At 45.1% G+C, this 13612-nt stretch overlaps 1 protein-coding gene across 1 annotated transcript in view; it reads left to right on the forward strand.

Annotated features, from left to right (window-relative positions):
• LOC309551446 (allantoinase, mitochondrial-like) overlaps nucleotides 1-13268 on the forward strand; it is a 77530-nt gene extending 64262 nt beyond the window's left edge. Inside the window, exons 10-12 of the mRNA XM_082252033.1 lie at nucleotides 8036-8208; nucleotides 10602-10634; nucleotides 12749-13268. Of these exons, the coding sequence (XP_082108159.1) occupies nucleotides 8036-8208; nucleotides 10602-10634; nucleotides 12749-12919 (377 nt within the window). The 3' untranslated portion in view covers nucleotides 12920-13268. The remainder of the gene's footprint in view (nucleotides 1-8035; nucleotides 8209-10601; nucleotides 10635-12748) is intronic.
• The last annotated feature ends 344 nt before the right edge of the window (nucleotides 13269-13612 follow it).

Genomic DNA, 13612 nt, shown 5'->3' on the forward strand with positions numbered 1-13612 from the left:
AAAATCCAATGGCTCCTCCTGCTCTCAATCTATCCAATGAGGACCTGAGACAGCGGCTGGAGCCACTGGCCTTGTACTCGTCGCTGGAACGTTCGGGTTCAGGTAAGAATAAGGGGGGGCTCTGGGGGCAGCTGAAGCAGAAAAGGTTTTTCACCTTAATGCATAGAAGGCATTAAGGTGAAAAACCATGAGACTTTACAACTTCTTTAAGTACTATAGAAAGTATCTGTTATATTCTCCATGTTGTGAGAGACACAGGACTCTGGTCTGGAACAACGGTTGTTTATTCAGTACTCTCTGTACAGCATTACAGAACAGCTCTGTATATCAATACATCTCTTACATGTCTCTAAGATGGCCACTCTGCCCCTTGACCCTTGTCATCACTCCTGGGTGGAGCCAGCCTTAAAGTGACAGTACATGTGATCCCTCCATCCATCCCTAAAAAAAAAACAACAAAAAAAAAAACACAAAACGAGAACAGGCATAAAACAGTAACTCATAATTGTCCAATACAGTCCTCCAACTCAGGAGATTTACATGGCTTCTTCCGCGTCCGGATGTGAGAACAACTTCCAGGGACGCTACGGGGAGAAAATAGCAGCAGATCACTTTCGGCGGGCCCGTCGAAAGTCTCGTAACCGGTCTTGCATTTGAAACTGGTCAGGAGGGCGACAGTGTCTTTGAGAATGGGCACCCAGCGACTCTGGGCCGGAGGAAGCAGGGCTGGCCGGAATGGACACCGGTGGGGCCAAGAGGGAATCCCCTAGCTCAGAGGGTGAACAGACCTCTGGAACAGGGCTGGAGGGCTCTGTTAGAGCTGAGTTCAAAAGTTCAGAGTCCCCCCAAGCATCAGTCTCAATGCCTCCTGATCCGGTAGGAGCAGATCCTTGAGACACTGGAGGTGCAGCCGATGTCAGGGATTCGGGCAGCTGAGAACGACGACGCAATTGGTCCGCATGCCGTCTGCAAATGAAACCATCTTCCAGGCAGACCCTATACATTTTGGGTCCCAAAGTCTCTGCGACGATAGCAGGAAGCCAACGAGTGTTGGAAGCGCCATAGGATCGAGCCCATACCTTTTGCTGGGCTGTAAACCGGGGAATCTCGTTGTGTTCGACCCTCTTGTCTTGGGACTGCCGTACATGTTCCTGGACCAGTTGAGGGTGGAGCATATCCAAAACAGTCCATGGCTGCCGACCCAAAAGAAGTTCAGCTGGAGTTTTCCCAGTGGTTGCATGTGGCGTGGTTCTGTAAGCAGAAAGGAAGGAGTCCAGCTGCTGGGGTGACAGGGACTGTTGTTTACTTGTAGCCACAGTAGCTTTGAAATAGCGTTTGAAGGTCTGTACAAACCTTTCTGCTTGACCATTTGTAGCCGGGTGGTAAGGTGCGGTCAACTTGTGTTTCATGTTGTGAACAGTCAGGAAACTCTGAAACTCCTGGCTTGTGAATTGTGCACCGTTGTCTGTGACAATTTCTCTGGGGTATCCAAACGTAGCAACGAGATGTAACAGTATGGAAATCGTCGCCTTAGTCGTCGGCTGGGTAACAGGAATGACCTCAGGCCACTTTGAATGGGCATCAATAATGATCAAAAGGGTGTGTCCTCTGATCGGGCCTGCAAAGTCCAAGTGTAGGCGAAACCAGGGAACCGTGGGCCAAGTCCAGGGCTGGACGCACCCTCGTGGAGGGTCTCTTGCAGTTTGTGCACATCCAGCACACGCATTCACATATGTCGTGATATTGGAGTCGAGGTTCGGCCACCACACATAGCCTTGGGCCTTTTGTTTCATACGTGTGCCCCCGGGATGACCAGTATGTAGCAAGTCCAGAATGTGTCTCCGGAGGGTCTGTGGAACGATCACTCGGTCTCCCCATAAAACACAGTTGCCAGCCACAGTTAATTCCAGACGCCTACGGAAGTAAGGTTCATAATCCTGTGTGACAGTTGCAGGCCAACCGTACCGTACCCAGGAGAGTATTGTCTTAAGGAAGGTATCCTTGGCTGTATGGGCTGCTACTTCCCAGGAAGACAGAAAGGACAGGCTGGTGTAACGACAACTCTTGACAGGTGGAGAAGAGTCTGTTAATGTCCTTGTCAGACGGGACATGGCGTCCGCATTAGCATTGGCATCATGGCTGCGATACTGGATTTTATAGCTATATGCTCCCAAGAATAGGGCATAGCGTTGAAGACGGGCCGCAGTCGTCTGGGAGATGCCTTTGTCAGGGCTAAAGATCTGAAGGAGTGGTTTATGATCAGTCAGTATGGTGAATTCCCTACCATACAGGTAAAGATGAAACTTCTTAATTGCCCATATGAGCGCCAGAGCCTCTTTGTCAATGTGAGAGTAATTGCTTTCTGCTTTTGTCAAGGACCTGGAGGCGAATGCCACAGGTTTCTCTGACCCATCTGGTAAAATGTGAGATAGTACAGCCCCTAGACCATAGGGTGAGGCATCACAAGCCAAAGTGAGAGGTCTTTGAAGGTCATAGTGCACGAGCATGCGTGACGCCAACAGCTTTCGCTTAGAAACTTCAAAAGCACGTTGGCATGCAGCCGACCAGTTCCATCTGGAGTGTTTCTCCAAAAGCTTGTTTAATGGAAACAAAGTGTGTGCTAGATCTGGCAGGAATTTGTGGTAATAGTTCAGCAAGCCCAGGTATGATCGCAGCTGTTGGACGTTGGTTGGGGCTGGAGCTTTTACTAAAGCATCAACTTTGGCTTCCGTGGTGTGTATACCCTCTGCATCCACAAGGTGGCCACAAAACTCCAATTTAGGTACCATGAATTGGCATTTCGCTAAGTTCACTTTTAGACCCTGCTCTTGGAGTCTGGCCAACACAAGCTCCACGTTACGCTTGTGTTCCTGGTCCGTCAGGCCCGTGATGAGCATGTCATCTAACAGGCACTGTGTGAAAGGAATGTCCGCCAAAATCTCATCCATTTTGCGTTGCCAAATGGCTGGGGCGGAGGCTACCCCAAACCCCAATCCGATTGTATTCATACAGTCCCTTGTGAGTGTTTATGGTTAGAAACTTGCGGGACGAAGGGTGGACCTCAAACTGTAAATAAGCTTGCCTGAGATCAAGTTGGTGAACTTTTGACCTCCTGCAAGAGAGGCAAAAATGTCATCTATACAAATAAAATAAAAAATTTCCACGCTAATGTGAAAAATAAATGATGGATAAATGTCAGCAGCCAACACAAAATCAACCAACAGTGACTCAAATTAACAATGTAAACATGAAAGTGTAGCGCTTAGAAGTATTAATGATCACAAAAAATATTACTAAATAGTGTCCAAATGAATGGAAAAAATTAATAATGATCACACAAAATATATTAATAAATAGTGTCCAAATGAATGGAAACTATTTATTAATATATTTTGTGTGATCATTATTAATTTTTTCCATTCATTTGGACACTATTTAAAAATGTCATCTACTCTGGGTAGGGGATACTGGTCTATCTCCAGTTGAGAATTTAGTGCCATGCGTAAATCGCCACAAATGCGTAAGTCCCCATTTGCTTTCTTTACTGGTACAACTGGTGATGCCCACTCGCTGTGCTCTACCTTTGAGATGACACCTTGTTCCTCCAGCCGGCTTAGTTCAACTTCCACACCTGCTCGGAGTGCGAAAGGCACTGTCCGAGCTTTGAAAAACCTAGGCTGGGCATTGGGTTTCAGCCTGAGTCTCACACAGTCATGCTTTATTTTTCCCAAATGGTGATCAAAGACTTGTGGGAATCGCTGTTTCAGGGATTCCACCCATCCCTCTTCATCCCCTGATGGGATGGTCACGGTGTTGCAGGGGTTAATGGCGATGTCTGGCATGCCAAAGTGAGCAATCCAGTCTCTCCCAAAGAGAGGGGGTCCCCCATGTTCTAGGATATATAATGGCATTCTTTTCGTCTGACCCTTGTAGGATACCTGTACTTTCACACAACCCAGTGGGTGGAGCATCTGCTTTGAGTATGTCTGCAGTTTGATTGGTGTTGGACGGACAGTTGTTCGAATCAGAAGTTTTCTCCATTGTTTCTGGGTGATAACTGAAACTGCTGCTCCTGTGTCTACATTAGGGCTGTGCATCTTCACTTACCTCACGATTCGATGTGATTACGATTATTAGGGTCGCGATTCGATATGATTCGATTCCGCGATGCATCACGATGCATCACGATTACTATGGGGACCCTTTTCTAAAGGGGGATCTATGGGGACCCTTCTCTAAAGGGGGATCTATGGGGACCCTTCTCTAAAGGGGATCTATGGGGAGCCTGGGCCTGCCCTAAAGGGGATCCAGGGGAACTGAGCTCTAAAGGGGGATCTATGGGGACCCTGCTCTAAAGGGTGATCTATGGAATAGATCCCCCTTTAGTGCAGGCAGGTCTCCCATAGATCCCTTTTTAGTGCAGGCAAGGGCAGGTCTCCCGTAGATCCCTTTTTAGTGCAGGCAAGGGCAGGTCTCCCGTAGATCCCCCTTTAGTGCAGGCAAGGGCAGGTCTCCCGTAGATCCCCCTTTAGTGCAGTCAAGGGCAGGTCTCCCGTAGATCCCCCTTTAGTGCAGGGAAGGGCAGGTCTCCCGTAGATCCCCCTTTAGTGCAGGCCAGGGCAGGTCCCCCATAGATCCCCATTTAGTGCAGGCCCCCCTTTAGCGCAGGCAGGTCCCCCCATAGATCCCCATTTAGTGCAGGCCCGCCCTTTAGCGCAGGCAGGTCCCCCCATAGATCCCATTCCCCTTTAGAGCAGGCCAGGGTCCCTTACCAATAGAGCCCCCTTGGAGCAGGCCAGGGTCCCCCTTCCACAGACCCCCCCCTTAGAGCAGGCCTGGCCTGCTCTAAGGGGAGATGGGGACCCTGGTGGTCCTGGTCTGCTCTAGGGGGATCGATGTGGGGGGGACCCCTGGCTTGGTGACTGGTCCCAACCCATAGACCCCCACCCCCCTTAGAGCAGGCCAGGGTCCCGACTCCCAAGCGACCCCCTCCATTATAGATCCCCCTTAGAAGAACAATGCAGCAGACCAGGGCCCAGCCCAGTCCCCCCCAGGGTGGATCCCCCACTCCCTCCAGGGCCCCTCCTCCATAAAGAACCCTTAAAACAGGCTAGGCCCCAGGGCCAGAGCAGGTCCCATCCCTTCCTGAGGTGGCCTACTGGCCCCCCCTCCCCCAAAGTTAAAACTTTAAAAACTTCTTCTGTTACTGTGTACCTTGTGTAAGTTGTGTCTCCCCTCAGTCTCTGGTCCCCTGGTCAGTCCGACTCCGGCCTCTCTCTCTCCATTGGTCCAGCAGTGGGGCCCCCCAGCTGCCTGCAACAACACGATTCTTCCAGTGACCAGACTCTGACTTCCACTGTGCACAGTGTGCTCGCCTCGGCTCCTTCGTCTGCTCTGACTGAGCGCGCGGTCTCACAGCCACAGTGCCACTCTCCATAGTCCCTCCTCCGGAGTGAGAGAGAAAGTTCTTCTCTGGAGTCTCACCGCCGCACCAATTCCACAGTCCATCCTCCAGCCAGCAGAGAGATAATCTCACTGGCCAGCAGGACTCGGGAGGCTGAGCGGGAATGTCTGCAGGGGGGAGCGGCGGGCGGCGACTCCGGCAGGCGAGGCAGTGTCAGTGTAAAAAAAAAAATCAATGATGGCACTTGCCGACCCCTGATCCCGGGGCCAGAGAGAGCACCGATAGCTCCGCTCTCCTCTACCACGCCGCAAGGAGGAGCTCCGTGTTCCACAAGCCCGGCCAGCGCCGCCATGTCACTTTTGTCGCCGCCCCCGGAACTGACGTCATTAGTAATCGATTTTTCAATCACCCCGAATCGATGCAGAATCGCGAAGGGTCGCATCGCGATGCATCGATTCGGCGATTATATTCAGCAGGCCTAGTCTACATCCATCTTGAGTTTCTTTCCTTCCACGGTTACCTCTACAGTCATTGCTGAGGGTGCTGAATGCATATGATGTATGTCTAATCTGTGGAGCACTTCCTCATTCTCTGATTCCGATGACGATGTATATCTTCCCACCATATATGCTTTTGTCCTGGTGTTCAGAGGTTGCTTATTTTGCACCTTCTTACTACGGCAGACTCGTTTCAGATGGCCTGCCTTACCACAATTATTACAGAACTGATCCTTAAACCGGCAGACCATGGTCTGTATTCCCACAACGGTAGCAAGCTGACTCCCTGCTTGGTGAGGGTCTATATTTACAGTTAGCTGCAGGTGGCTTGAGTGCTGTTCTGAAAACTTCCTCTTTAACCTCTTCCCTTCTGCTCTGGGGGTTCAATGCCTCTGTATCTTTCACAGCCATTTCCATCACTGAAGCTATCTCAATTGCCTTTGTAAGGGTAAGGTCTTTCTCTGTTAACAGTCTCTTTTGGCTAGACTCACTATTCAGTCCCATGACAAACTTATCCCTCAGTGCAGTCGGTAAATACTCCCCAAAAGAACAGGTTGAGGCTAGTCTGCGAAGGGCGAGCACATAAGCCTTAATATCTTCACCTGGCTGCTGCTGCCGCTGATAGAACCGGAATCTTTCTGCAATCTCTAGTGGTTTAGGCTGGAAGTGATTCCTTAAAAGTGTCAGGAGCTCTGCCAAAGTCTTAGTTGCTGGTTTTTCAGGGAAAAGGAGATCCCTAAGAGTGTCATATGTTCTAGCACCAACCACTGTCAGAAATACTGCTACTTGCCTGTCGCCTGGGATGGCATTTGCAGCAAAATACTGTTCCAGTCTCTCAATCCAGGAACTCCACGATGTCTGTTCTCCATCAAATTCACTTAATGTCCCGATCAATGACATTTTCCTGCTGGGCTCTGTGGTTGTTTGTATCCAGGTGACAATCCAGAGTTTTTTTTTTTTCTTCTTTTCTTTTCTCACATGGATAGTAACCTTGTAAATCCCATCCTCGTCACCACTGTTATATTCTCCGTGTTGTGAGAGACACAGGACTCTGGTCTGGAACAACGGTTGTTTATTCAGTACTCTCTGTACAGCATTACAGGACAGCTCTGTATATCAATACAGTATCAAAGACTAGCAATATAACAACATTATAACACAGGGCTCATTCATTCATTTGAGGCAAAAATGCATCACTTGGGGGTACTGAGCCCTGATGGTTTTAATGAACTGCAGTCCAGAAGTATGCCTCTAATGGAGGATGATACGTACAGTGAAAATGTGGCTATACCTATCACATTCTAAAGGTGGGAATACACTAGAAGAATTTATTTCAATTTTGTTTTTGTTTTAAGAAGGTTCATTCTATTTTCTAATTTTTAGTGGAGTCAATTTGACATTCGTTTTTTGACTGCAGTGATGAGAAAATTCAAATGAGCAGGATGGAAAAATTTTCTTGAACAAACAATTTTCTAACAGTGTTTCTGGTTTTCATTTGGTATAGTCCATTCATTTAAAAATCAAAGGTCAAAAAGAAATGAAATTTTGAATTAATTTAATCAAATCGTCAAATGTACTAAAAATCTTCTTATGAATTTTCATTTGAAAATCGAATAATGTACAGCCAGCTAAAGACATACTGGGGTTGATTTACTAAAGGCAAATAGATTGTGCACTTTACAAGTGCGGTTGCACTCATTTTTCTTAGTAATTGTAATGTTGATTCACTTTGAACAGCATACAGCATCAGGTGCAAGGAACATAAAAAAAAAAAAAATGAAAAAAAAAAATGTTTTACTTGCACATGATTGGATGATGGAAATCACAAAGCTTTACCACATTTACTAAGCTCCAGGGAAAAAGAGCCAACCCCATGTTTTTAAATTATATTTTAAAATGATTTGTTGTGTTTTGGTAACAATAAAAAGTTGACTTTATAAAATGATTCCCAGAGCTTGCTTCCGGTGATTTTGTTTTAATAAAAAATATATTTATTTATATATTTATAGGCTAATAAAATACAAGATTATCTGTAGAGGTCACTAAAGGAGTTTTTTCTTTATTTTTTGCCTTTTAATTGTCTGAAATAATGACATTTATTTTCTGGTAAACTGATTTCTCTCTTCACTTTTAGGGCTGCCTCTGTTCTGGACCTCTGCGAGAACTCGTGGCTTCTCATTGACTGACGTTTCCCAATTGTTGAGCAGCAACACGGCCAAACTGTGCGGCCTTGGCGATCGTAAAGGATCTATTAAAGTGGGTTATGATGCCGATTTGGTCATCTGGGATCCTGACAGAGAGTTTCAGGTATTTAAAATAACAGGGGCGCTCAGCTATAAAGAATATAGCTTGAATATAGTTTGTTGAAATTGGACCCCATAGCAACCAATCTGCGTTATAAATACGGGTTCCTATTTAATTTTCTCAAGATACTGTAGATGAGACATAAGTATCAAGGTGGGCTTTTTATATGAAGAAAAAAAGTTTCACTTTTCCAATGGAAATGTATTTACATACATAGGAAAATGTAATTTACTTCAAATATTTAGCATTTTCACCTCCGGGAAAATTTTACAGCCACAGCTCTCTCCAGAACCATGGGCTAATATGCAAATGCACTGCCGTGGCCATGCTAGTTTGTCCACTAGATCTGACTTCAAAGCCAGATTTTAGTTGTGTCCCCCCTAAAATAGTAAGGGTTCTTTCAGAAGCAATCAGTGGTGGATCACTTTTCAGAAGGCAATACAGCAGAGGCTGACAGGCAAGTCAGGACGCCTTACTCCCACCTCCTGACACCTGTTTTTTAATTTTATTTTTTCAATTGGCAATTTTACATTTGGCTTGCAGTTGCAGTGCAGCCCAGTTGATCTCAATAGGCAAGTTTGACGGGTGCGGTCATCAAAGTTTTGATAAGCATACTGTTATCTTTTAAACATCCTTAAAGTGGTTGTAAAGTCAGAAGGGTTTTTTATTTTAATGCATTCTTTGCATTAGGATAAAAAATCCTTCAACCCCCCTAAAACTTACCTGAGCCCATCTCTATCCAGCGCTATCCACGAATGCCTTGGCCGTCCTGGGATACTCTCTCCTGATTGGCTGAGACACAGCAGTGGCGCCATTTGCTCCTACTGCTGTCATTAAATGACAGTCAGCCAATGAGGAAAGAAAGGGGTTGGGCCGGGCCGGGCAGCAGCTCCGTGTCTGAATGGGCACAGGGAGCTGTGAATCGGCTTGGTTGCCCCCATAGTAAGCTGCTTGCTGTGGGGGCACTCATCAGGAGGGAGGGGCCAGGAGAGCAAAAGAGGGACACGAGAAGAGGAGGATCTGGGCTGCTCTGTACAAAACCAACTGCATAGATCAGGTAAGTATAAAATGTATATATTTTTTTTTAAAACCCAGATTTTACAATCACCTTAAATTGGTTGTTAACCTTTATTTTTTTAATTAAAATAAAAAAAAGGTTTATACTTACCTGCTCTGTGAAATAGTATTCCACAGATTGGCCCCTTACCATCTCTTCTGGGGTCCCCTGTTGGCACTGTCCCCTCCTCTTCTGTGTCTGCCCTCATAGAAAACCACACTCCCCAGCCAGGTTGTATGTCCATAGACTCTCCTAACAGAATTTGCCTGACAGCAGTCTGTGAAAGCAGGAAGAGGGGAAAGAATACCTGCAACCGGGCACATCGCTGGATCAATAAAGGACTCAGGTAAGTGTTATGGCGAGGGTAAGGGAATTTTACCGAAATGCAGAGGATGCATTAAAGCATTTGTAAAACCAACATAATATTGTTTACATGTGCCTGCTGTACAATGTACTTGTATGAAAAAGTATCCTGTTCTTTTTGTATTGCTTCCTTGGTGTGAAATCCCTGGTGTTCCTGCTAGTCTCCTTGCTTTCCTATTAAAAACTGACCACACTAAGCAGGAGAACACACTGTGGTCAGTTCTCTAGCTGTGCTGGGAACTCAGCCTGCTCTCCTGCAATGATCACACTTGTTCTGATATGCTCCTCTTGCACAGCCTTTCACTGAGAAGATTAGTGTGCTGTAGCTTCTCCTCCCCCAGCTCTTTTGCAGTTGAGAACTGAGAGAATTTGATCACATAAATAAAAGAGAGAAAAGATATTTATAATGCTGTTGTTTTTTTGTTTTTTTTATATCTATACACAAATGCTTTGGCTTTCATTCCTATTTTAAACTGAACAGGGTGTTTTACAAGATGAGGGTTTACAATCACTTTAAGGGAAAAAAATGATTCTAGGACAATATCCCCCCCGGACAATATCCCCCGAACATCATCCCCCCGGACAATATCCCCCCTGGACAACATCCCCCCGGAAAATATCCTCCCTGGACAATATCCTCCCTGGACAATATCCCCCCGGACAATATCCCCCCTCTAACCCTAACCCTATGTCCAGGGGGATGTTTTCCGGGGGGATATTGTCCCGGGGGATATTGCCCGGGAGATGTTGTCCCGGGGGGATATTATCCGGGGGGGATGTTGTCCAGGGGGGATTATCTCCAGGGGGATGTTTTCCGGGGGGATATTGTCCGGAGGGATATTGTCCTGATACCGAAAAAACCTTTAAAGTTTTGAAGCACTTTAGGACTGCTGATATTTGATTTTGATTTATACCATTTAGCACAATTTCTCTTATTGATATGTCTTAGCATTTTGTTTTTCTGCTGTTATACTAGGTTCAAGAAAATGATATTCATCACAAGAATAAGGTAAATAAAAACTGTAACCAAATGAGAAATGTCACAGCTTGGTTATTACACAAATTAAAATAATAAGTTGTTGCATATGAAAGACATAATCTTAGCAAAGGCGTGTTGAATTTGGCACCAAAGGTTGTATGCCTACATGCATTAGTGATAGACGTTCCGAACTGGCATTAGTTCATCCTATTCCCTTTTGTTGGTAATCTGGTGATCTGAGAATCCTTGATTGTGACACATGAGAGCTATTCTCAATCACACCAACTACAAGTTGTGTTTTACACACAGAAAGTACAATGTACTGTAATGTAAGAAACACAAATTGCTACAAAGTTTCTGAAAGCCACCAATCAGAATCGGAACAACATACTCAAAGTGGTGCTGAGAACTTTTAGAGATGCATGGGTAGTCAGGTGGACGAAAACTTGAAACAAACTCAACAGCTCTGGCGAGGCAGCTCTGATACAACAAGGTGTCCATCGATGGATTCCCAACAATATCTCAAACCACAGAAATACAGGAAGGAGCGTCAGACCAAAACCAGATAAAGGAGTCCAAAATCATTTTAATGGTTAGTAAAAAAAAAGTCATATATGACTTCAATTTGAACTAATCCAAATCAACCCGGTTGGGAAGTGTAACTGTGACTATAAATACTCTCGGGAAACATTGAGCGAGGATGTTACATAGCTCAGGGTACTGGTGGTAGTCTTCCACTAACCCTGTGATTCCTTGTGTACAGAACTCAGAACCTAGAAATGGGCAAATGGTCTTGGACATTAGAAGAGTTGCTTTTTTGCTGGATAGCAATAGTAGCTGAGCGACTGGTTTATTTTATTGCCTGGAATGGCCCATCAACAAAAAACACTTTCAACATAAGGAAGAAAAAAGAACCACATACATAATTGGCAAGATGGAGAGGGCCTAGGGTGGAAATCAGTATAGGTAATTGATTTGGACAGAGCCAAAGTTATGGGAATTATACAGAGTGACAACACTACAAAGTATAATGCAAAACCAAGCACTGTTATCAAAATGCTTGTATAAAAGATCCCTCATGAAAACCCTTCCATTGCAATAAACCCAGTTATTCAGGCATATCACTATAGGCTCAATACACAAAGCTCACACACCAGGATGAATATATAGAGAAATGAGAGGCAGAGAATAGAGAAAAGAGTTAAATGTTGGCTTTTTAATCTCGCTTTGGGAATTCAGTGCTGAGATTAACCTTCCTGCCTCAGTGCCACTTTACCTTGGAGTTTTGGGAATTCCTACCCTCCTCTTGGTGTTTTCCTTCTGCATTCTATATAATATCAAAATCCAAAAAAGAGTATGGGTTCCCTAAAATTGGCCATATGGTGTACAGTTCACGCTACACAGAAGCCCTATTTATGGGGTAAGGTAAAAACTCTTCAGCACCTGCAAACACTAAAATATCAAGCACGGTGTACACTGGGGCGACTTGTCAGGCAACTTAGTCGTCTGACAAATTGCGCTCTATTCAGTGCAATGGAACTGTTCTAATCGGAGTGACTCAAGTCGCTCCAACTTAGAAAAAGGTTCCTGCACTACTTTGGGGCAACTTCAGAGCGGCTTGCATTGACTTCTCTTAAAGAAGTCGTTTGAAAGCTGCGCTGAAGTCACGCTGTGCCATGCGGCTTCAAAGTCGGGCAGTGTAAACCGAGTTGGGCAATGTAAACCAGGCCTCAGTTTGGGTGCACTGGAACTTCAGTTTGGATTTATACCTTTCTGTGCATGTTTTCATGCAATTTTGCATGCATTATAAACAATCATACATTTTCATGTGCTGCCATTGTCATCCATAAGCAAGATATAACATGTGTCGATGCATCATATTGACAACACATATCAACGCTTTAGTGACATTTAAAACAATGGCAAGCATTTTATGATGTTGCAATTGCTGTAGCGCTTGAATAAAGTTTCATAACGAGAAGCATTAGTGTTGCCGACTCTTTGACCTTATGGACCTGCCTGTGTAGATGCGTTAATGTGTGTTAAAAGGCATAGCTGTCTAAAGTCCAGTATTGTAATATTTTCAGACCTGTAATCTACAGTTCTATCTTTATGCCATCTAATAATGCTTTTGTACCCTGCAGCTTACCCCGTATCTGGGATTCCTTCTTCAGGGAAAAGTCATGGCTACTCTTGTTCGGGGAACTCTGGTTTATTACCAAGGGAAGCACGCTACTCAGCCAACTGGCGAACTTGTTCTCACAAACACAGAGGAGCCTGGAAAAGCCAGTGCACTCGGTGGACCCTATTATTAGGAAGAACCTACCAAATATCTGAACCATTCTTTGATGTTATTGAAAAGTACTTATCAAATGTCTAAAAGTTTAATTAGTATTATTGGAAAAAAAAACTTACAAACAAAGGAAGTACTTCAAATTATCTAACAGTGTATCTAATTGAGGAGAGGAGAAGGGTTAGAACCTGTCAGGTTTTTAATGCTGTTTCCCTGCTGTAGAGGGTCACCCTCTCTATTTGTCCTGGTGACCTCCGTCACCGGGACAAAAGAAAAAAAAATCCCACATTTGTACCTGTAATCGAAGGGGGCTCCTGTTTTGGTGACAGCTAACTGAAGATGGGTTCACATAAACTGAAATGTATCTAGTTCAGCAGTGACCACTGACCAACTGATATTCGATCTAATGCCTCGTACACACGCATCGATTATCGGCCGACCGATCATCCGACTTTTGTCCAGAGTTGTGTTTTGTTGGTTGGAATGTGCCTAGACTGCACGCAAATTTTCTCGGCCAACAAAAATCAACTTCAGAAGTGATGTCATGTGCTGGTTTACTTTCCGTGTGTTTTTTCTTCTCTGAGCATGCCCAGTCTTGCTCATCAGATTTTTGTCTGCCGAAATCTGTACTGACTGACGGAAAATCGGCCGTTGTGTTGACGGCCAACGAAAAATTTTATAGCTTGCACACCAGATTTTTTTCGGCCGAAAAGTT

Source organism: Pelophylax lessonae (assembly GCF_965119305.1).
Source record: "Pelophylax lessonae genome assembly, chromosome: 3".
NCBI lineage: Eukaryota > Metazoa > Chordata > Amphibia > Anura > Ranidae > Pelophylax > Pelophylax lessonae.